This window comes from Pistacia vera, unplaced genomic scaffold (assembly GCF_008641045.1).
Source record: "Pistacia vera cultivar Batoury unplaced genomic scaffold, PisVer_v2 Contig11, whole genome shotgun sequence".
NCBI lineage: Eukaryota > Viridiplantae > Streptophyta > Magnoliopsida > Sapindales > Anacardiaceae > Pistacia > Pistacia vera.
In genome coordinates, this window is record NW_022195137.1 from 1752446 (window position 1) to 1773720 (window position 21275).

Below are 21275 nucleotides of genomic sequence, written 5' to 3' on the forward strand. Positions count from 1 at the left end.
ACTATAGTAATAAGATAACAGTAGATGTAGGCTTAAGAGTTTAGCTCGCCGAACCACTTTAAAAAGTTCTTGTGCATTTATTTTCATCATTTTTTTCTTTCTCTTACTGATTATCTATAATCATGCAGCCACACTATCTAATTCTGTTAAGGTCAATTAAGTAACTCTAGTTGTTATAAGATTTTGTAACAACATTTTGGCGCTAGAAGGAGGGCTTCACCTTGTCAATCCTTTTCGTCAATCACACTTAACAACCATGACATATACCAGAGCATCCAAGAGTGGCGTTAATCATGTCGATGAGAATGAGCCTAGCCACCAGGACATTGATCAAAGGGCCAAGTAGACTTGCCCACCAAGAGGTTGATCAAAGGGCCAGGTAGACTCAGTGGCAAATCCAAGATTTTTGCTGAGGGTGGGCCTCCGCAACTCTGTTATTGTTTGCCAAATAACTAGTAAAAACTTTAACAACCAAACCTTAAGCAAAGAAAATAATATAATATCAAGAACCTGAGAGAAAAGAATGCAATAACACAATACTTTCTTACTTGAATATATGAGAAGCAAAATTTTGAGTAAATGTGTTGAGTAGACCTTGAGCAAAACCTTTTTTTAATTTTTTTTTACTTTTGGCTTATAAAGATTATAATATAAATTTTCATGACTTTGATTAGACCTAGCCTAAGCTAAAGTCAACCAAAACTTAAATCAAGTCAACATTGTGTTGACTTTTAATATGAATTAATAAGAAAAAAAGGGAATTTTCTTGATATAAACATAAATAGTAAATCAAATTTCTTTAATAATTTTGAACAACTGAAAGGTGACGTTTGAAATGTAGGAAAGTAGTGGGTGAAAGATGAAGAATAACATCCTTTAAAATATAGTTAAAGTTTTAATGTGGAAAAACAGGTTCATTCTTAGACACAAAACATAAAATAAACTCATAAGATCCATGTCTTTTTCCCTCAAATTACAATAAAAAACCTCCAAAAAAAAAAAAAAAAGCATGGTTCAACCTAAAATAAACTAAATTGAAATAAGAAATACATATACCTAAAACTGATAAAACAAAAAACATAGCTAATTGTGGCACCTTGAGTAATGAAAGCTTCAAAAATTTCAGTCTTCAAAAGTTTTAAGAGCGAATAGCATGAGAAAGAGAAAGGGAGAATGAGAAAGTAAAGAATTTTGGAAATAAAATCATAAAAAGCATGAAGAGTCGTGGAGAAAAAGAGTGGAAAGAGGTTTAAACTTTTAATATGACATGAGCTTGAAATATATATATTAATAGTGAGTTTTTTGTAGACCTAGATATATGTGTAATAGTTCTCATTTTTTTTAAATATGAGGGTAGGTCTGGGTATATATATTAATAATTTTTTGTGGCCTATATATTAATAATTTTTTTTAAAAAAAATTTGAGGCCTACCCTCAAAGGGGCTAGATTCGCTCCTGCCACCAGTGGTTCCACCGGTGACTCAGCAGGGGGCAGGAACGTCATCCAACCCGAAGACTGCCCAAGTGATGGACATGCTAAGGCCACTCACCAATGCATTCCAAACCTTGCAGCAACAGTGACAAGTATGAAGGAAGTCCCGCAAGGAAACTGGGCTCATACCCAACAAGACGTCATTGCTAGAATGCAAAACTGGGAGCTTAAAATAGCTAGTGACAACTGTAGTTCTTCTCGCAATCGCCACCATCAACAGCCTAGAGCTGGTGGAATGCAAAGAAGTGAGGCCCAAGATCAAAACAACCTGAGCAGACGCCCAAGAAGACAACTAATGGTTGAGAGAGAAAGGCGCCAGAAAGTTGCTTGCTCTGAATGAGCGAACAATCAAGCTCAGTGTGTCGTGTGAACCCACACCTAGGGCATACTTCACGTTAGTTAGATGCTGGAAACCGATGTGTCGTTTTGCACCCACATCAGGAAACCTCAAATAATTCCTATTATCCGAGTAATTATAACTTATCATCGCACGCCAATAATAGCTTGAAACTGGTTGGAGCTCGGAGTGATTTGTGAGACAATAATCAAATGAAAGCGAGCTACGATCAGAAGCAAGGCAAGCTAACTGGCAATTATCTTCTAAACCATGGATAAGTCTTATCTCTTTGGATTGACATTATCCCCTGAAATCAAGGAGGAAATCATGGGATTAACGTCAATCAATCCTAGCATGATGGCCACACCAGAAATCATGGGATTGACTTCAGCAAATCAAGTCATAATCTTGAAAACACTCTTTTAACCACTACCAACTCAGTAGTATATAAACCCCCGAAAAATCATTGTAAAGTGGTTAGCAACTTTAGAATCAGCAACATAAGAGTGAAAGTTTGTTCTTGTAGTCAAAATATAGCGATAAGATAACTGTGGAAGTAGGCTTAAGAGTTTAGCTCACCGAACCACTTTAAAAAGTTCTTGTGCTTTTATTTTCATCAATTTTTCTTTCTCTTACTGATTATCCGTAATCACTCGATCATCCTATTTGATTTTGTCAAGGTCAGTCAAATAACTCTAGTTGTTGCGAGATTTTGTAACAACAATAGTGATAAAAAAACACCCAAGGAAAAAATCAAAGCTACATAGAAATAATCACGACAATCATACCACAATCTCCAATGCCTAAACTGTGCATCAAAACTAAGAGTTCGTTTGGTTCATTATTCTAATACTTTTTAGAATAATATTTTGAAAAAAGTTAGATTAAGTGGGTATTACGATGTAGGATTTGAAAATTAACAAAAATACCCTCTATGTTTGTTTATTTACTAAACACCCCTATAATAAAATATTAAAAGTTAACAAAAACACCTCCAACCCATCTATTAAATACGGACAGCCGGCCACCACTACCGGAGGGTGGTCGGAGTCACCGTATCAACGCATGACCGGCTGGATCTTGTCAGTCGTGCGCCGATATGGCCTTATTCGGCTAGATCCATGGTGGATTTGGTCGGAAAATGCTAGATCTACGACTAGATCTGGCCATTGACAACTAGATCTTACCGCATTGATGGTCAACGACGACCATATCTTGGCTGTCGTTGACGACTGGCTACGGCCAAAGATCTGGCCGTTGTGGATCGGGCTGGAAAAGGCTAAATCGGCGCACTACCAGCCAAATTCAGCTAGAAGAGCGCCATTATACTAGATTTCAGCTAGCTTCCGGCAGTGGTGGCCGGAATCTGGTAAATGTGGGTTGCTAGGGTGTTTTTGCAATTTCTAAAAAAAATATTTGGAGGTGTTTAGTTAAATTAATAAATTTTGGAGGGTCTAAATAAATTGAATAATAGTTTGAGAATAAGTCAATCTTACTGTTTAACTTTATTAGGAAAACCCAAAATGCTATTTTCAAGAGTGAATCAAACTGGAGCCTAAGTTTTTTGCATATCTTTAACTCATAAAATAATCACCATAATAGCATATAGAAAATCATCGCCAACTTAGGATTTGTTTCATTATTATTTAAATTAACATATTTAATTAATTTTTTTAAATTAATTATAGCTTCAGGTGTTAGTTCGAACGAGGTCGAGTTTTTTTATCTTATCATTTCACAATTTATCATATTTTTGTGTTCAAAGTAATCGAATAAAATTAAATACATTGCAAGCGCACATTCATTATCGTGGTCTATACGTTAGTCCAAAAATATTTCATGGTGTTATCTTATTCAAATGAAAGCATAAACAACATCATGCAAATAAAATGATAGACAAGTCACTTCGAAAACTTTACCCCGAACATTTTACCTAACTCGATAAATGAATTCACCTAACAAATGTTTCACTTTCATTTGACACTCACTAATATAAAAACTCACCTAGCTCAACTACTCTCTTCGATAATTTGAACTCCTCTTTAGTTCAAAAGCTAACCTTAATTTATGATATTATAGAATGATGAGTGGTGACAGCAATAATCAAAAGTGTTGTTCTTGCATGCCCTTCTCTTTTTTCAAGTTGAGGAGGCCTCGAAGAGGGAAAGATCAATCAGAAGAAGATAGAGAAATTGCACCAAGAATTATTGGTCGTCGCAGCGATGGTGACAAAGGCTCTTTCTGTGGCAACCCTTTTGTTGACAGAGATGCTGATGCTTATCTTGAGAAGAAACATGAAGCTTTCAACCAGTCGCCATTTTAATTAGTTGCAGAATTAAGTACGTAGCTTTTGCAGATTATCAAGCCTGTTTTTCATCACAAGAAATAACATTAATTAATATACTTCTTCTTCTTTCAAAGATAGAAAATGGAACTCCGTATATTCCTACTCTAACGTGGACGTCTGTATGTTTTTAAATCTGAATATCGTTTAATGGGGATAGTAAACAGAAATCCGGGTTTTATAAATAATGAACGTCCATATTTGAGAATTTTTGTGCGTCTTCTCTCCATCTCCTTTTTCTTTGTATACATATATAAGTTATCAAATGAATATAATGGAAATTAACAGTAATTATAGAGGTCTTAAAAGGTTTAAATTATTTTTCAGCAAGAACTCTCTATCCCTCCTCCATTTAAAGGCTGATGATCTGAAAGTATAACAGAGTTTTGCTTTTTAGACTCAACTAATGTTATTAAACTTGAGCAAGAAAGTTTTTAGGAGGGGTCAACATTGATCTCTTAATAAGATGAAAATAATTTTTTGAATAATAGTTGTGTAACATTAAAAAATATATATATATATATATAATTGTTATATTAAACGTTTTAACTTTATAATTACCCTCGACTCATTTTCATGTTTTAAATGTATTTTTTCATAGCCTGATGGGTGTTATCGCTGAGAAGATACTTAAAAAAAACTACTAAAAGAAAAATAGCATTTGATACATTTTTTTTTAACACTAGATAATTTAAAGAGGAATAATACTATACGTTTAATTTTTTTATACAAACTAATAGGTTGTTTGGTTTAAAATTAAAGATATATTAAATAAATTCAAGTGGATGATGTGGTAAGTATGGAAAACTGACACATTAATTTGTATGGATTAGTTTAAATATGTAGCATTTTTATTTTTATTTTTATATTTTTGTTGAAAACATGTATTGGAAAAAATATCTGTATATTAAAAAATGTCAAAAAGTATATGTTTATTAGTAGAAAAGTATTCGTTGATAATGTCCATTTATTTATACAAATGAAACTTATGTCTTTTTCTTCAAATTTTAAATAAAATATGACAATACCCCTGATCTGATTATTATATTGTAAACTTTTTAAGATATATAAAAGGAAGCGTTATAATATGTAACTTCAATTTTTTTTTCTTTAATATATATAGAAGTATAAACTTAAAATTTCACCTATTTATTCATGTTTCATCATTAAGTAACACATGGAAGAAGAGGTCAATAATAGTAGCTATGTAAAAACTCAGAGGAGACCAATGATAGTTTCGAAACATGTGGGGTTGTTTAGATAGAACCTCAGGGATGTTGCTAAATGCCAGTAAGTGATAATTAACCCGGTCAAGATACCGAGTAATTAACTTGGTCACGATACCGAGGATAAATTTTTCATATAAATTTAGAATAAAGAGAGATTTGAAAGTGGCCTTTAGATATATCATATATCTATGGTAAACCTTTTTTGAAATAGTAACTAAAGAATATACAAGCGGTTTTGGAATCGAATCTCATGAAGAATAAACCCACCGGCCACAAGGCTTCTTATTTATTCGTTATCTCTCTTCTCTCCTAATCTCAAATCTTTTTAACATTTTCGCGAAGAGTAAATGATTTTTTCCATCCAAATAATGGTTTAATGACACTTTCTTATTTCTAAACTTTTAAAATACTATTTTTCACTTAAAAAAATACATGTAATGACACTTTCTTGTTGACCCCACCAATCTTCGACCAATTCCGATATCATTGCGACTCTACCAATCATTATTCTGTTCCCCGATCATCACTCACAAAAAACTCTCAAACCTTACTCTTGCCGACCTTGTCAATTGCCGACAATCGAGAGATTAGAGTTTGCGCAGCCGCCTCTCCCAAGTCAAATTCTGATCAATCATGATGGCCAAAATCCAATCTTCCACCACCAAAAAACTCATCGGCCTCCCCTTTTCAAAAGCCTCAAAAGAATATACCAAATTTGCTCTCCGTTCGCCGCCGAATCGAAAAGTATATTTTTTGGGTGGAAAAATAGTATTTTAAAAGTTCGTAGGTGAAAAAGTGTTATTAAGCTATTATTTAGGTGGGAAAAAGACGTTAAGTCTTTCACAAAATGTGTGTGTGTCAACTTAATAGTGGATGGTTTTAGAAGTAAATATATTGGATTTTCATGATCCAAACTTATATATTGCATTTCTTCTTTGGGAAGTACCTAGTAAAAAAGGGTGATGTTACCTGTCTACTAGTTACCTTGATTTCATATCTTCAATGATCTTCTAGAGTTTTAATTAGGGAATTGATCGTGTTTAGATTAAGAGAAAAAAAATAGATTGTCAACTATCTCTGGATGGTCGAATAGTTTAATAAGAATTATTAGGTGTATTACTTAAGAAGTTTTGAGTTTGAATCTCTACTCGATTACTAATAAAGATAGTTAATGAAATTCTTGTCCAATTGATAGTTTCAAAGTCGAATAATTAATTAAAGTGTGCGTAAATTGATAAGAATATTCCCATCATTAAAAAAACAAAAAAAAAAAAAAAATTAGTATCGTCAAACCTTGAAAGGAGAAAATTAGAATGTTATAAATGTTATCTCCGCCAACTCATTTCTCCTCGTCACATCAACACTTATACCTGCTTATATTTATAGGTTTTATCTCGCCTTATTGTATTCATAAGTTTACTTAAGTAAATCCTCTTTATTCATAAAGTGAAACAGTTTCATAAAGTTACCTCAATTCGTTTTGGTACCCCTAGTTTAGTTTCAATCAAAATATTCAAAACCAGAAAGGTCATTCTGGGTTAACTCATATTATATCAGTACTCTCAAAATTTTGTTATCATATTTTGATTTAGCAAGTGTTCGATAAAATGTCTGCTAAAAAAGCCAATTCCTAAAACCCGAAAAAGAAGGTATCATTTTCTTTGCTTTTCGTAGGACCTCTTCCCTGTTTATTCATAAAGTGAAACAGTTCCATAACGGTGTGTTATTACCAGTTAGTAAGAATTAAGTTGACATTCGATTTGGGCTATTATTGTTGCTAAACAGATCTAATTTTGTACCATTTTTAGTAGACTAAAACCCTTTAATGATATGACAGCTTCAAGAGTTGCTTTCTAATGAGCTAAAAGAATTAGAAGTAGCTGCTAAAAGAGACACGTTGACGTAAATTGATTAGCGAAATTCCTGAAACTGATAAATTGATTAGACTTGATCCTGAAAATAAGACGGCAAAATTCCTAGCGACAACGAACTTTCATTGGACCCATTTATCCGGATCGTGAATAAAGTATCAACATTAAGGGACGAGGATAATGTTTTATTCTTGAATCGAGTTGGGAACGAAAACTAATATATCCCTAGTGTTGATACAAAAATTCGTTACCAACCAGAAATATCCAATTGGCCTTAGAAGGGACTAGGTAAGATGTACGTGTGGTTACTAATAACCAACAAGGTCAATAAAAACGACGTAGTAAAGTAAAGAAAAAAAAAGGTTGTATAGTGATTCAACAGTATAGAAAACCAAACCTACATCCATTGTTATTTTATTGTTGGAGGGAGTTACAAGGTCAAATGAGGTTACAAAGGGAAGTTCACAGGCTAAATGGAAGGATTTAGCTCTCACGACCTATTCTCTCTAAACACTCTCTAAAACAAGTCTGGATGCTTTTTCTCTTGAACTTTACTAATAAACTAGAATCCTCCTTTGAAACAGAGGTTGTAGACTCCTTTTATAGAGTGGGTGTTACGGGGTTGAATGCATAATCCCCCTAATTAGAATCTGAGTTAGTAATTCTCATGCTTGTAACAGACTGGGGCATGCTAATGGCAGCTTAACCCATACTTATGATAGTAATCACCTTGTAAGAAAAGACAAACACTAACGGGACGACACGTGGGAGGATCCCGTCGGACTCTGATGTACCTTAAGGACGCGCAGCGCAAATCTGACCATCTGGAAACTAGGCATAACACCCAAAATCCTTAAATTATATAAATAAGATAATTTTAAAACACAAGTTTAAAACAAAAGAAATCCTAAGTTCGATGGCCTGAAAGCAATATTATATTAATTCTAATATTTGATTATTGAGTAAAGGAAAATAAAAAGATCCAACAAAGTTCAATGGTCCAAAACAATATAAGGAATTAAAACTTAAGATAGCTCAGGAAAAAATATATTTGCCAATAATGAATAATCTTGAACAATTATCAAACCTTTGGATCATGATCAAAGAATCGATGCTAAACTAGTAACAAAAATTTATGGAGCCTCTGTCCATAATTGGTTGTTGAATGGAGCCTTAGTAAAGCTTAAAATAGTAAACTATGGACATGATATTGATTGTTGAATATCGGTGACTAACAATACAGCCAAGGCAACTGCAAGGTAGAAATTGGAACCCCATTTCATATGACAAATAAAGATAGGTTGGCAAATGAATCAGCTCCCACCACATCCAACGGAAAATGATTTGATTTTGACTAAACCCAAGAAACGGCCATTCATAAAAGGAACGACTATTCCTCACGGAAGAAATAGTTGTTCCTCTCTAAGGAACGATCATTCTTTCCCTTATGGAAGTTAAGGGACAACTAAAAACGATTGTTCTTAGATGAGAATGATCGTTTCTTCATAAGGAACAACTGTTCCATAAGATGGAATGGTTGTTCCATCTTATGGAACACTCATTCTATAAGATGGAACAACTATTCCTTCTTATGAAATGGTTGTTCCATAAGAAGGAACGACTGTTCCATAAGGAATGATTGTTCTCTTTATAAGGAACAGTCATTCTTTATGGGAATGATCATTTTTTATTAATGGAATAATCGTTCCTTATGTATTTAGTCAAAGTCGTCAGTCGACGTAATAATGTCAACTTGGTGTCATGTCAGGTTTGTGAGATTCGTTCGTTAGCTTAGTATTACCTTTCATATGACTAATAATACAAGCTTGCCTAAATACATATCTGTTATTAGGATGTGTAAATATTGTAAATACTGATTAGTTGTTAATCTTCATATTAGTTACAGATTAGTTAGTTAGTTAGCTTCACTAATTACACTTTACGTTATAACTAATTTATTGTAATAGTGGCTATATATATAGCCTGCTTCTATTTTGTTATTCTCAAGATAAAGAAAGCAGTTTATTCTTCCTTCTCTCTTTTTTCTTCTCAGCTCTTCTTCTTCTTCTTCTCGAGCTTAATATGGTATCAGAGCGAATTTGATCCACTGCAAATTTGCTTGTTTCTTTTTTTTATTGTTCTTGTCTTCTTCAATATGGCCATTCTGTCCTCGAACGCTGATGATTCCAATTCTGAAGAGCGTATCAATTTGAACCATTAGTCATTGATGAACCTTCGAATCCTTACTATCTTCATCATTCTGACAGCCCTAGGCAAGTGCTTGTCTCGCAACAGCTCACTGATGAGAATTACACCAGCTGGAGTCATGCGATGTTAATTGCCCTATCTATGAAGAACAAATTGGGATTTGTTGATGGTTCTATTTCTGAACCTAAAGGTACTGACAATAATCTTCTCAATTCCTAGATTCGCAACAATAATATTGTTATATCTTGGATCTTAAATTCGGTTTCAAAAGAAATTTCTGCCGGTATTATCTTTGCTTCTTCTGCCCAAGAGATTTGGTTAGATCTTAGGGATCGTTTTCAACAGAGGAACGAACCTAGAATTTTTCAGCTTAAACGTGAATTGATGAATCTATGTCAAGAACAGAGTTCAGTTAGCATTTACTTCACAAAGCTGAAAACTATATGGGAAGAACTGAGTAATTACCGGCCAAATTGTTCCTGTGGAAAGTGCACTTGTAATGAAGTTAAAAATCTTAACAATCATCATCAAACGGAGTACATGATGTCCTTCTTAATGGGACTTGATGATTATTTCTCTCAAGTTCGTGGTCAGTTGCTTCTCATGGATCCGATGCCTCCTATCAATCGTGTTTTCTCTCTTATTGTTCAAGAGGAACAACAAAGGAGGACTAATCCTTCCTCTGATAATTCTACTGGCACAATGGCATTTGCTGTTAAAATAGATGTTGCTAAGTTTTGTGGTTCTAGTTCTCAAAATTCTCAGAATTCTAATTCCAGTGCTCCCAAGAATCAGAAAAGAGATAGGCCTTATTGCACGCATTGCAAGATCTTGGACATATTGTGGATCGTTGCTACAAGATCCATGGATATCCTCCTGGATATAAATTTCGTTCCAACAACAATTAAAATGCTGTTGCTCATCAAGTTTCTACTACAGATGATAGATCAGATCACTCTAATTCTTTTGGTGGTTTTGTACAGAATCTGAACTCCAATCAATATCAGTAGCTAATGTCCATGCTTTCTACACATTTGAGTAGCTCAACAAAGGTCACCAATGCTCCTAATCCTGCTCAAACCAACTATCTTGCAGGTATTTGCTTCTCTGTCTCTCTAAGTTCTTTATTTTCATCCAATTAGTTATGGATTGTAGACTCAAGAGCTACTCGACATATTTGTTCACAAGCCAATGCTTTTGTTTCCCTGCGTTCTATTCATCACACAATAGTTACTTTGCCAAATCATTCTCAGATTTTGGTTCATTTTGCTGGTGATGTTAAATTGCATTCTGACCTTGTGCTTAAGGATGTACTATTTGTTCCTCAATTCAAATTCAACTTGATCTCAGTCAGTGCTTTAGTAACTGGATCTACCCTTATAGTGAGTTTCCTCCCTGACTACTTTGTTATCCAGGATCTATCCACCAAGAGGATGATTGACAAAGGTGACAAAGTTCAAGATCTCTATGTTCTTAATGTTCATTGTTTGAATTTTATTTCCAATGGTTTTGTCAATAATGTTTCTGCTCATATTTGGCATAACAGATTAGGACATATTTCTTTTAAGAGACTTGATTCTTTGAAAGATCAATTGAAATGTGATGTAACTAGATTACATAAGTTGGATCCTTGTTATATTTGCCCTCTTGCTAAGCAAAGAAGGCTACCTTTTGAATCCAATAATCATTTGTCCAAATTTCCTTTTGATCTTGTGCACTGTGATATTTGGGGGCCATATCCAACTGTTTCTTATACTGGTCATCGGTTTTTCTTGACTCTTGTTGATGATTGCACTCATTTTACTTGGGTTTATTTGTTGAAGAATAAGTCTAATGCTGTCTTTGTGATACCCAAGTTTTTCAACATGGTTTCAACTCAGTTTAATGCCAAAATCAAGGTGTTTCGATCTGATAATGCACTTGAGTTATCTTTTGTTGAGTTTTTTCAAGATAAAAGCATTTTGCATCAGTTTTCATGTGTTGAAAGGCCTCAACAAAACTCAGTTGTGGAGCGAAAACATCAACACCTATTGAATGTGGCTCGGTCATTATTTTTTCAATCTAGGATTCCAGTTTCTTTTTGGACAGATTGTGTTCTTACGGCGGCTTTCTTGATTAATAGAACTCCTTCCCCACTATTGAGGCACAACACCCCTTTTCATTTGCTATACAAAACAGCTCCTGATTACACTATTTTTCGAGTCTTTGGCTGTTTAGCATTTGTTTCCACCTTAGCTGCCCATCGAAACAAGTTCCAACCTTGTGCTCGAGTTTGTGCTTTCCTTGGTTATCCGCTTGGTGTGAAAGGTTATAAGTTCTATGATGTGGAAACCAAACAAGTGTTTCTTTCACAAGATGTAGTGTTTCATGAGGAAATGTTTCCTTTTCATGTTGTTACTAGTTCCGATCAGGTTACCGATCTGTTTCCAGATTTAGTTCTGCCACATTCTTCATTACATGCTCCTTGTCTTCCAGATCTTGATTCTTCACCTGTTCATGCTCCACTTGTTCCCTCTGGTGATACTTCTACTTCAACAGCCAATATTCTAGTAAATGATATTCCAAAAACTGCTCCTTCTTCATTTGCTGGTGTTGTTCTTCGCAAATCTACCAGGATGATTCATCAACCTCATTACTTGAAGGATTACCACTGCAATTTACTTACTAGTTCTTCTATTCCTGCTTCCACTTCTACATATTATCCAATCTCTAACTATATATCTTATCATGGCCTTTCGGATTTCCACAGGCAGTTTGTGCTCAGTGTATCTTCTCAGGTTGAGCCTCAATACTATCATCAAGCCGTGAAGTTTCCTAAATGGAGATTGGCTATGCATGAAGAGTTAAAAGCTATGGAAGAAAATAACACCTGGACCGTCACTTCTCTTCCTCATGACAAACATACCATTGGATGCAAATGGATTTATAAGATCAAGCTTAAATCGGATGGATCTATCGAGTGACATAAGGCTCATTTGGTAGCTAAAGGCTATACACAACAAGAAGGTTTGGACTTTATTGACACTTTTTCTCCAGTCGCAAAATTAGTGACTGTCAAGGTTCTTCTTGCCCTTGCTGCCTCATATAATTGGCATCTAGCTCAACTTGATGTCAATAATGCCTCATCCGAAAATTAAACATGGCTAGGAGTAGAGAAATTTCTTGGAGTTGTAATAGTAGAAATCTTCTTCTCAGAAAAAAGTTTAGCAAGGTCGCGACTTAAGAAATCTTCAGCAATGCAAAAGAGGATGGGAGATAATGGATCACCCTGACGAACACCCCTTGAGCACCCGAAAAATCCATGAGGGGATCCGTTAATCAAGACTGGCAGTCAGCCTCCATTCGAATTACATTAGGGGATCTTTCGCTTTTGCCAGATCTAGAGAGATACTACGAGTCCTCCGTCCCAGATTCCATCGCCGCGGCCATCTAGTTCATCGATACTACCAAAAAGTCTCATGCTTACGTTACTGTTATTGCTGGTTTTATTATCTTGGATCATGACAATGGGTTTGACTCAATGATTACAAAACTTCCTTTTCTCGATCTTGATTCTCATAGAAAGGTCAAGCACTACGGTCCTAGTTGAACCGGAAAGACCCAAATTCACACCGGTGTCATAGAATTACTTAGCTTAGACACCATATGATTAGGTACCATATGAGCAGGCCCGACAAAAACCTTGTATAGCTTCTTCGATGGCGATCTTTTTGAGAAAGTCTATATGGATCTCTCCTTAGGCTATCCTAGATAGGGGGAGTCTTCTCCATCTCAAGGCAAACTAGTATGCAAGCTTCACAAGTCAATTTATGGTCTCAAGCAAGCTTCGCGACAATGGTATTTAAAATTTTCTCAAGCCTTGATCAAGTTTGGCTTTCTTTAGTCCAAATCTGATTATTCTCTCTTCACAAAGAGTCATGCATCCTCATTTATTGCTCTTCTAGTTTATGTGGATGATATCATCCTTACTAGCCCTTCATCTCAAGCTAATGATGAGCTCAAACAGTTTCTGCATACACAGTTTAAGTTAAAGGATCTTGGTTGTCCAAGTACTTTCTTGGTCTTGAGATTGCTAAGTCCAAACAGGGTATTGCACTTTCTCAACATCATTACACCTTACAATTGCTTGAGGACTCAGGTTATTCGGCTTGTAAACCCACTATTGTTCCCATGGATCCCAAAATCAATTTGATTGCTACTAAAGGTGAATTGCTTCCTGATATAACACACTATCAACGGCTTGTTGGGAAGCTTCTTTATCTCACTTTGTCTTGCCCATATATCACTTTTGCAGTTCACAAGCTCACTCAATTCTTGGCCCAACCTCGCCTTCCTCATCTCAAGGCGGTACATCAGCTACTTCGTTATCTCAAGAACAGTCCTGGTCAAGGGTTGCTGTTTTCATCTAATTCTTCCTTACAGCTTAAAGCATTCTCTGATGCTGATTGGGGATCATGTCCTGATTCTTGACGCTCCGTTACAGGTTTTTGCATCTTTATTAGAGACTCTTTAGTCTCTTGGAAGGCCAAAAAGCAGACCACCATCTCTCAATCCTCAGTTGAAGCTGAGTATAGAGCTATTTCCTCTACTGCCAGTGAGCTTATATGGTTGCAGCAACTTCTTCAAGATTTTCAAGTCACAGTTGATTCTCCTACTATGCTATATTGTGACAATCAAGCTGCGATACATATTGCCTCTAATCCAGCCTTTCATGAATGCACTAAGCATATCGAGATAGATTGCCATTTTTTTCATGAAAGAGTTGCTTCGGGAGTTCTCAAATTGCTGCCCATTCGATCTCAATACCAATTGGCTGACCTATTTACTAAACCCCTTCCCTCTACTCAGTTTTTTTCTTTGTTATCCAAGATGGCTGTAAAAGACATTTACCAGCCACCTTGAGGGGGAGTATTAGGATGTGTAAATATTGTAAATACTGATTAGTTGTTAATGTTCAGATTAGTTACAGATTAGTTAGTTAGTTAGCTTCACTAATTACACTTTACAGTATAACTAATTTATTGTAATAGTGGCTATATATATAGCCTGCTTCTATTTTGTTATTCTCAAGATAAAGAAAGCAGTTTATTCTTCCTTCTCTTTTTTTTCTTCTCAGCTCTTCTTCTTCTTCTTCTTCTCGAGCTTAATATCTGTCATAGAAGTATATCCATGTTGCAAAGTTCAAAATCGAGAATTTGAATTAATAATACGGTCCAACAAAGTAGGTTTTGTCTTTTTCTTTCTTTTTTTTTTTTTTTTCCTCAAGTATTAAAGTACCTAATCTTCATCTTGAAATTTGATATTAACAATTTAAAATTACACAACTTATACAAAAGTTGGGATACAAGTCCACAATTTTACCAATCACATCTCACATTGCTTAATTTTCCTTCAGTTTAATAAATGTTTTTGCAAAGTTCGAAAACAAAATTGAGTTAATAATAAATTTGATCAAATAGATATTGTTTTTTCTTTTTTTTTTAAAAAAAAAGCATTAAAGTAATTAATCTTCATTCTCCTTAGATGTTGTTGATGCGTGATTCAAACACCAACTAACCGTCACGTGAGTAACGTTGATTGATCAAGAGACACACATGATTATCAAACAAAAAATGTGGAATGAATGTGATAAAAGCTTTTTAAAGTGGTTCGGATGCTAGGGTAGCAAGTCCTATGTCCACTGATTTGAATTAGTAATGTGGGTCAGGTCGCAACAGCGAACTGACTTACATACGAAAAGTAAAATCAGAAAAGTACAAGAGAGAGAGAGTTTTTCAGTGTAGAAATGGTCGAATCCCCTTAATGAAGGGGTCTTCTTCATTTTATATCAAGTTGAAGGCGTGTAATCATCATTAAATCCATGGGTTGGTGTGATTGTCAGGACATAATCCGGCTTTACGTCCCATTGCCCTCTTTCCCAGCTAATTTCACAAGATTTATTGCAGGGAAATGGACAAGTGGGAGCTCCATATCATTTGGCAGACCTGACGTGTGCGTATTGCTCTGACAGGAGCAGGTCACTCTTCATCACGTGACTTTCCACGTCAGCGCTTGTCTTCCCAGGCATAACAGAAGTCCCCTAGTTTTTAAGGTTTAAGGATCGAACCTTGGAAACTAAGTCATGCCACGACTGGAGGTTCTAGTAATTTCGACCTAAGCGGAAGGAGCTCGGGACAGGGCCTTTTGCGAACACGACCTCGCATTCTGCCCAAACGACCTGACAATCGTCACCCCAACGACCTGGATTCATCGAACGCTGCTTATTGTGCCTTAGGGTTGGAGATTCAATGAGTCTGTTCCCACACTGTCAGGCGCTTTGCACGTGTTAAAGCGTCTGACAGGCACATTAAATGCGTTGTACGCTGACCCGGTGTTATTTTGACAGCATTAATTGCATGACGCACTTGAAACGACGACCCCCATCATGGCATTTAATGCGACGTGGGGTGCATTTAATGAGGGGAGAGAGAGAAGGCTGTCGTTTCGGTTCCGAGAGGCGGTAACCGTCGATTTGTAGTCCATATAAAAGCCCATGTTTTTTAGACGACGCCACCAAAATCCCTTTTGCCTCGAGCGATAAATCTTTGCAAACCAGACGTTCTCCGTTTTCGATTGGCGCCTCTCAGATATCCGAAACAAGGTCTTCTCTTGGTCACACCCCCCTAAAAGGTAAGGTCTCCTTCCTTCTCCCTCCCCCTTTTTTTTTGTGTTTGGTTGGTGGGCAATGGCGTTGGGTCTCCTGGTGTTCCACCAGAGACGCGACGCCGTCGTCAGATTCGAGCCATGAGTGGCAGCTCGAGTTATTGTTAGGGTTTAAAGGATTTGTCCCATGCCGCCGTGCGGGACACGTGATGGCTAAAATGACATGTCTGTCGGTGTTGCAGACTCTGGAATGGAACCGTCAATGTCCAGACGCGAGGAAGCGGCCAACTCGTCCTCGCGGGATGTTCCCGAGGACGCATCCCTTGACGTCTTCTCGGTTCTCACCCAAGAAGAGTTCAATAGGATAACAAGACAATTTGACGTACGCGTAGAAGTGTTCCTCGACTACACCAGGTCGTCACGGTGTCCTTCCGATGGCCTCGCTGCGATCTCCGAAGAGATCTTCAAGGGTGGAGGGATGATTCCCTTCCATCCTTTCATTAGGTCGGTCCTGGATCACTTTGGGATCGCACCGATGCAATTGACGCCAAACGCGTATGTCATCGCCGTCGCAATGTACATAGCATGCCGCGAGAGTGGCTTGGGCGAGCCAACGGCGGTGGAGCTCGGTATCGCCCATTATCTTAAAAAGATAGGGACAAGGATTTGTATTACTTGTCCCGGCGACCTACCATCGCCGAGGGGATACATAGCTATCCCAGCAACGCGGGGGCCTGCGAAACGAAATTCTTCTTTTTCTGCTATGACGGCCACTGCCGCTTTCAGAAACCAAGTAGGTTCTTCTTTGCTAAGTTCATTGTCTGCTCGCATGCTTTATAATAACGACCTGCTTTCTTCTTTTGCAGTTAATAGAACGACCAGCCAAGACCTGTTTGACGACCCGGATAGGCTCATGTCTTTTAGAGTCCTTCCCGAGGAAAGCCGGGACGCAAGGAAGCTCGTGACAACCACGAACTTGCGAAAGTACGGTTTTATCAGCAACAACGCGTCTTTAGAGCCCCTGGAAGGTAAGTTACACTGATTTCCTTCTGGTCGCAAATTAATTTTGTTTACTAATGTACTCGCATGCAGTAACTATGTCTCCGAAGGAGTCCGAGCAGTCTCGCCGAGCACCATTCGTCTTTCCTCGATCGAGGAGAGAGAGAGCGGCCGAAGCTGCTCGTCCCATTCCGGCACAACCGGTGCGAACAACCACGCCCTCCCAGCCCCGTCCTGTGCAAGAAGCGACCAGGACAGAACAGGTCACTCAGGCACTACCTGCTCGCCCGAGGCAGAAGGCTCTGGCCCAGAGGTCAAAGAAGTGGAAGCAGATTCAGGTCGATGAGTCGGAGATCGAATCCGAGGAAGAACCCTTGAGGTTGCGACAGGACTCAAGGAGGTCAGGAAAGGAACCCGTGAGCGAGGCGATTGCTGCCGACAAGGCAAAGGACGCACCAGTGCTGGACTCATTGGGGAGTTTGCTTGAATATCTGCAGCCGATAGTCTATGGTCTGCTCGAATGTGGGCTATCGGAGTCGTATGACGAGTTCGCCGATACGGGCGACGACTTGATGACCACCTCGTTCCAGCATCTAAGTAAGGTACACGAACTGCTCTTTAGGGTTTGTCCGTCGTTTTTATTCTAAACTCGCTTCTTGCCCGCAGGCTTTGCTCGCGATGAGGATGTCTATAGAACAGACTCGACTGGGGGCCGCGAAGGGGGCCAGCGACCTAAAGGAGGAGGTCGCGAAACTCAAACAGAGCTTGGAGTCCGTCGAAGCGGAAAGAGCACAGGCATTCGAAGCTGGGGGCAGGTACCTGGACCAAAAGGATGCTGCTTTGCGAACGGTGGACTTCCAAAAGGCGGAGCTCGAACGACGTGCAGAGGAAGTGAAGGAACTTCAAAGGACAATCGCCAGGCTCTCTAAGGAGGTCGGAGAAAAAGACAAGGAGATCCAGGCGACCTCCATATGGGCCCAGCGAGCTGAACAAGAAAGGGAGGCTTCCGAAAAGGAAAGGCTAGCTCTCAAGGCCAAACTCCAGGAGAGTCGGGAAAGAATCGCTTCTCTGACTGAAGAAATACGGATCCAGTCAGAGGAGGTGGAGGAAAAAGCCGCAGACTGGGCAATCAGGTCTATTTATTTCCTGCGACCTAAGAACCCAGATATGGATATTTTCGACCTCCCAGAGGGGTGGCAAGAGGCCTTGCGGATTCTGGCGGAGGAAGGCGACCAAGCAGCAGCGGCCGCCCAACGATCCGACCAGGCAGGGGGTTCTGGTCCCGCTTCGAAGGATCCCCCCGACCAACCATAATGTAACGAGTCAGACTCCATTGAGATTGGGTCTTTATTTTTGTACATTAATGAAAATACATTTTGCTTTCAATTGCTACTCGCTCTTTTATATATAAGTACAGTTTACGATCCAGATTTACATAGGCAATTACATATGAATTCTTACACGCGAACAGAACACATGCGAACTGTTTCAAGCGAACAGAATAAACGCAAACTGCTTAAGCGAACAGAATAATACTTTACAACAAATGGAATTAACAAAATCAAAAACTGATCTATAATGAGAGCTGAGTTCGGGATTACTGATAGTATGGCCGGAGGTGCTCGGCATTCCAAGCTCGGGGTACTTTGGAACCGTTCAATCTTTTGAGATGGTAAGTCCCCAGTCTGATCACCTTGTCGACCCGGTATGGTCCTTCCCAGTCAGGTCCTAATACCCCTGCACTTGGCTCTCTGGTCCCAAGGAGAACTTCCTTTAGCACAAGGTGCCCGACCTGGAAGTCTCTTCGTTTGACCTTTGAGTCGAAAAACCTCTTTGCCCGCTGCTGGTAGGCTGCTATCCTTAGCGAAGCCTTGCTGCGGTGCTCTTCAACGAGATCCAAACTTGCCCTCATTAGTGCTTCGTTTTCAACCTCCTCGTACAAGTCTCTCCGAAGAGATCCAGTTCCCACCTCTACAGGAATCATCGCTTCGCAGCCATAGGCTAGCGAAAAAGGGGTTTCCGAGGTGGAAGTTCTTGGAGTTGTCCTGTATGCCCATAAGACTTCGGGGAGATCGTCAGCCCAATTTCCCTTGGCTACCCCAAGTTTGGCCTTTAGAGTGTGCTTGATGGTCTTGTTGACTGCTTCTACTTGGTCTTTTGCTTGTGTTCTTGCGACTGAGGCGAATTTTTTATGGATGCCTAGCTCGTCGCAGAACTGCTTGAACTCCTCGTTATCGAATTGCTTTCCATTATCCGAGATGAGGGTGTGAGGAATTCCGTAGCGGCACACTATGTTCTTGGAAACGAAGTCTTTCAGCTTTCTGGTCGTGATCGCGACTAGCGATTCAGCTTCTACCCATTTTGTGAAATAATCTACCGCGACCACGGCATATTTGACCCCTCCCTTTCCAACTGACATGGGACCGATAAGGTTGATTCCCCACATGGAAAATGGCCACGGGCTAGACATCGTTATCAGCTCATGCGAGGGGGCTCGCGGAATGTTCGCGAACCGTTGGCACTTGTCACATTTCTTAACAAAATTGTGCGTATCTTCTTGGATCCGGGGCCAATAATATCCCTGGCGAACAACCTTGTTCACAAGAGATCGGGCAACTGTGTGATTACCGCAGATTCCTTCGTGAATCTCTCTCATGACGTAGTCTGCTTCTTCACTGGTTACACATCGGAGGAGAGGGGCACTGAATCCTCTCCTGTACAGCTGGTCCCCGATGAGTGTGTAACGAGCAGCTCTTGCTCGCACAACCCTTGCCTCAACCTTGTTGTCTGGCAAGGTCCCATCCTTCAGGTATTGGAAAATGGGAGTCATCCAGGAATCCGGTTGAGTCACATTTACGGCATGTTTGGCTGATTTGATAGTTGGAGCATCTACGAAACGAACAGGAATGTTGTCTGGAGCCTCTAGGTCCAATGACGAGGCTATCTTTGCTAAGGCGTCCGCTATAGAATTGCTATCTATAGGGATCTGAGTGATTTCAAAGCATTTGAACGGCCCTAGAGCGGTCTTAGCCTCTTTCAGGTAGCGGATCATGTTCTCTTCCTTAGCTTGGTATTCCCCTAGAATTTGGTTGACGACCAACATAGAGTCTCTGTAAATGCTGATCGCGGTTGCACCCATTTCTTTGGCAAGTCGCAACCTGGCGAGCAGGGCTTCATACTCTGCTTCATTGTTGGTTGCCTTAAACCCGAACCACAGAATACCATGAATTCGAGCCCCCTCGGGGCTTACAAAGAGAAGACCCGCACCGGCTCTTTTCCTGTTTGATTACCCGTCGACGTAGAGGTTCCAGGTCGACAGGTTCTGAATACTCTCTTGCACGACTTCGCTAAGCTGTTGCTCACCTGGGAGATAGGAAAATTCTGAGATGAAGTCTGCAACAGCTTGCCCTTTAATGGTCGATCTAGGCTTGTACTTCAGGTCAAACTGGCTCAATTCCATGGCCCATTTGAGCAGTTTACCCGAGGCTTCTGGCTTCTGGAGGACCTGCCTGAGGGGGTAATTAGTCATTACGTTGATTGTATGGGCATGGAAGTAAGGTCGCAGCTTCCTGGACGTAATCAGCAGAGCAAAGGCTAGTCGCTCTATTTCTGGATATCGCATCTCGGCATCCGATAGGCGCTTGCTCGCATAGTACACTGGCCATTACGCCTTTTCCTCTTCCCGTACCAGAGCTGCACTAACCGCGAACTGAGATACGGACAGGTAGATGAGCAGGATTTCTTGTGGAAGAGACTTAGAGAGGAGAGGTGGCTTCTCAAGGTGTTCTTTTATACTCTGGAATGCCTGTTCGCATTTGGGAGTCCATTCGAATTTCTTGTTGGCCTTCAGAACATTGAAAAATGGTAAACAGCGGTCTGTTAATCTCGATATGAAGCGACTAAGTGCCGCTATCCGCCCATTTAGACTCATGACCTGCTTTTTGCTGGTCGGGCTCTCCATGTCGAGCAGAGCTTGAATCTTCTCGAGGTTTATTTCTATGCCCCGCTGATTAACCATATACCCTAGGAACTTTCCCGATGACACCCCGAACGAACACTTGAGAGGGTTTAGCTTCATCCTGTACAGTCGGAGGATGTCAAACATCTCAGCAAGATGTGCAATGTGTTCTGAGGCGACCTGGGATTTGACCAG

The 21275-nt window shown here is 39.2% G+C and overlaps 1 protein-coding gene across 1 annotated transcript; it reads left to right on the plus strand.

The window, feature by feature from the left end:
- Positions 1–9604: 9604 nt before the first annotated feature.
- Positions 9605–10471, plus strand: LOC116138529. The gene is made up of 2 exons (XM_031424240.1): positions 9605–9671; positions 9753–10471. The coding sequence occupies exons 1-2, from the start codon at positions 9605–9607 to the stop codon at positions 10469–10471; spliced, it is 786 nt and encodes a 261-aa protein (XP_031280100.1).
- Positions 10472–21275: the final 10804 nt, after the last annotated feature.

Excerpts from the sequence above, each read along its gene's own strand:
- LOC116138529 (XM_031424240.1), top strand. The coding sequence starts at position 9,605 with ATGTTAATTGCCCTATCTATGAAGAACAAATTGGGATTTGTTGATGGT. Across the intron at positions 9,672-9,752 it reads TTCTATTTCTGAACCTAAAG|AAATTTCTGCCGGTATTATC; the intron begins GTACTGACAATA and ends CGGTTTCAAAAG.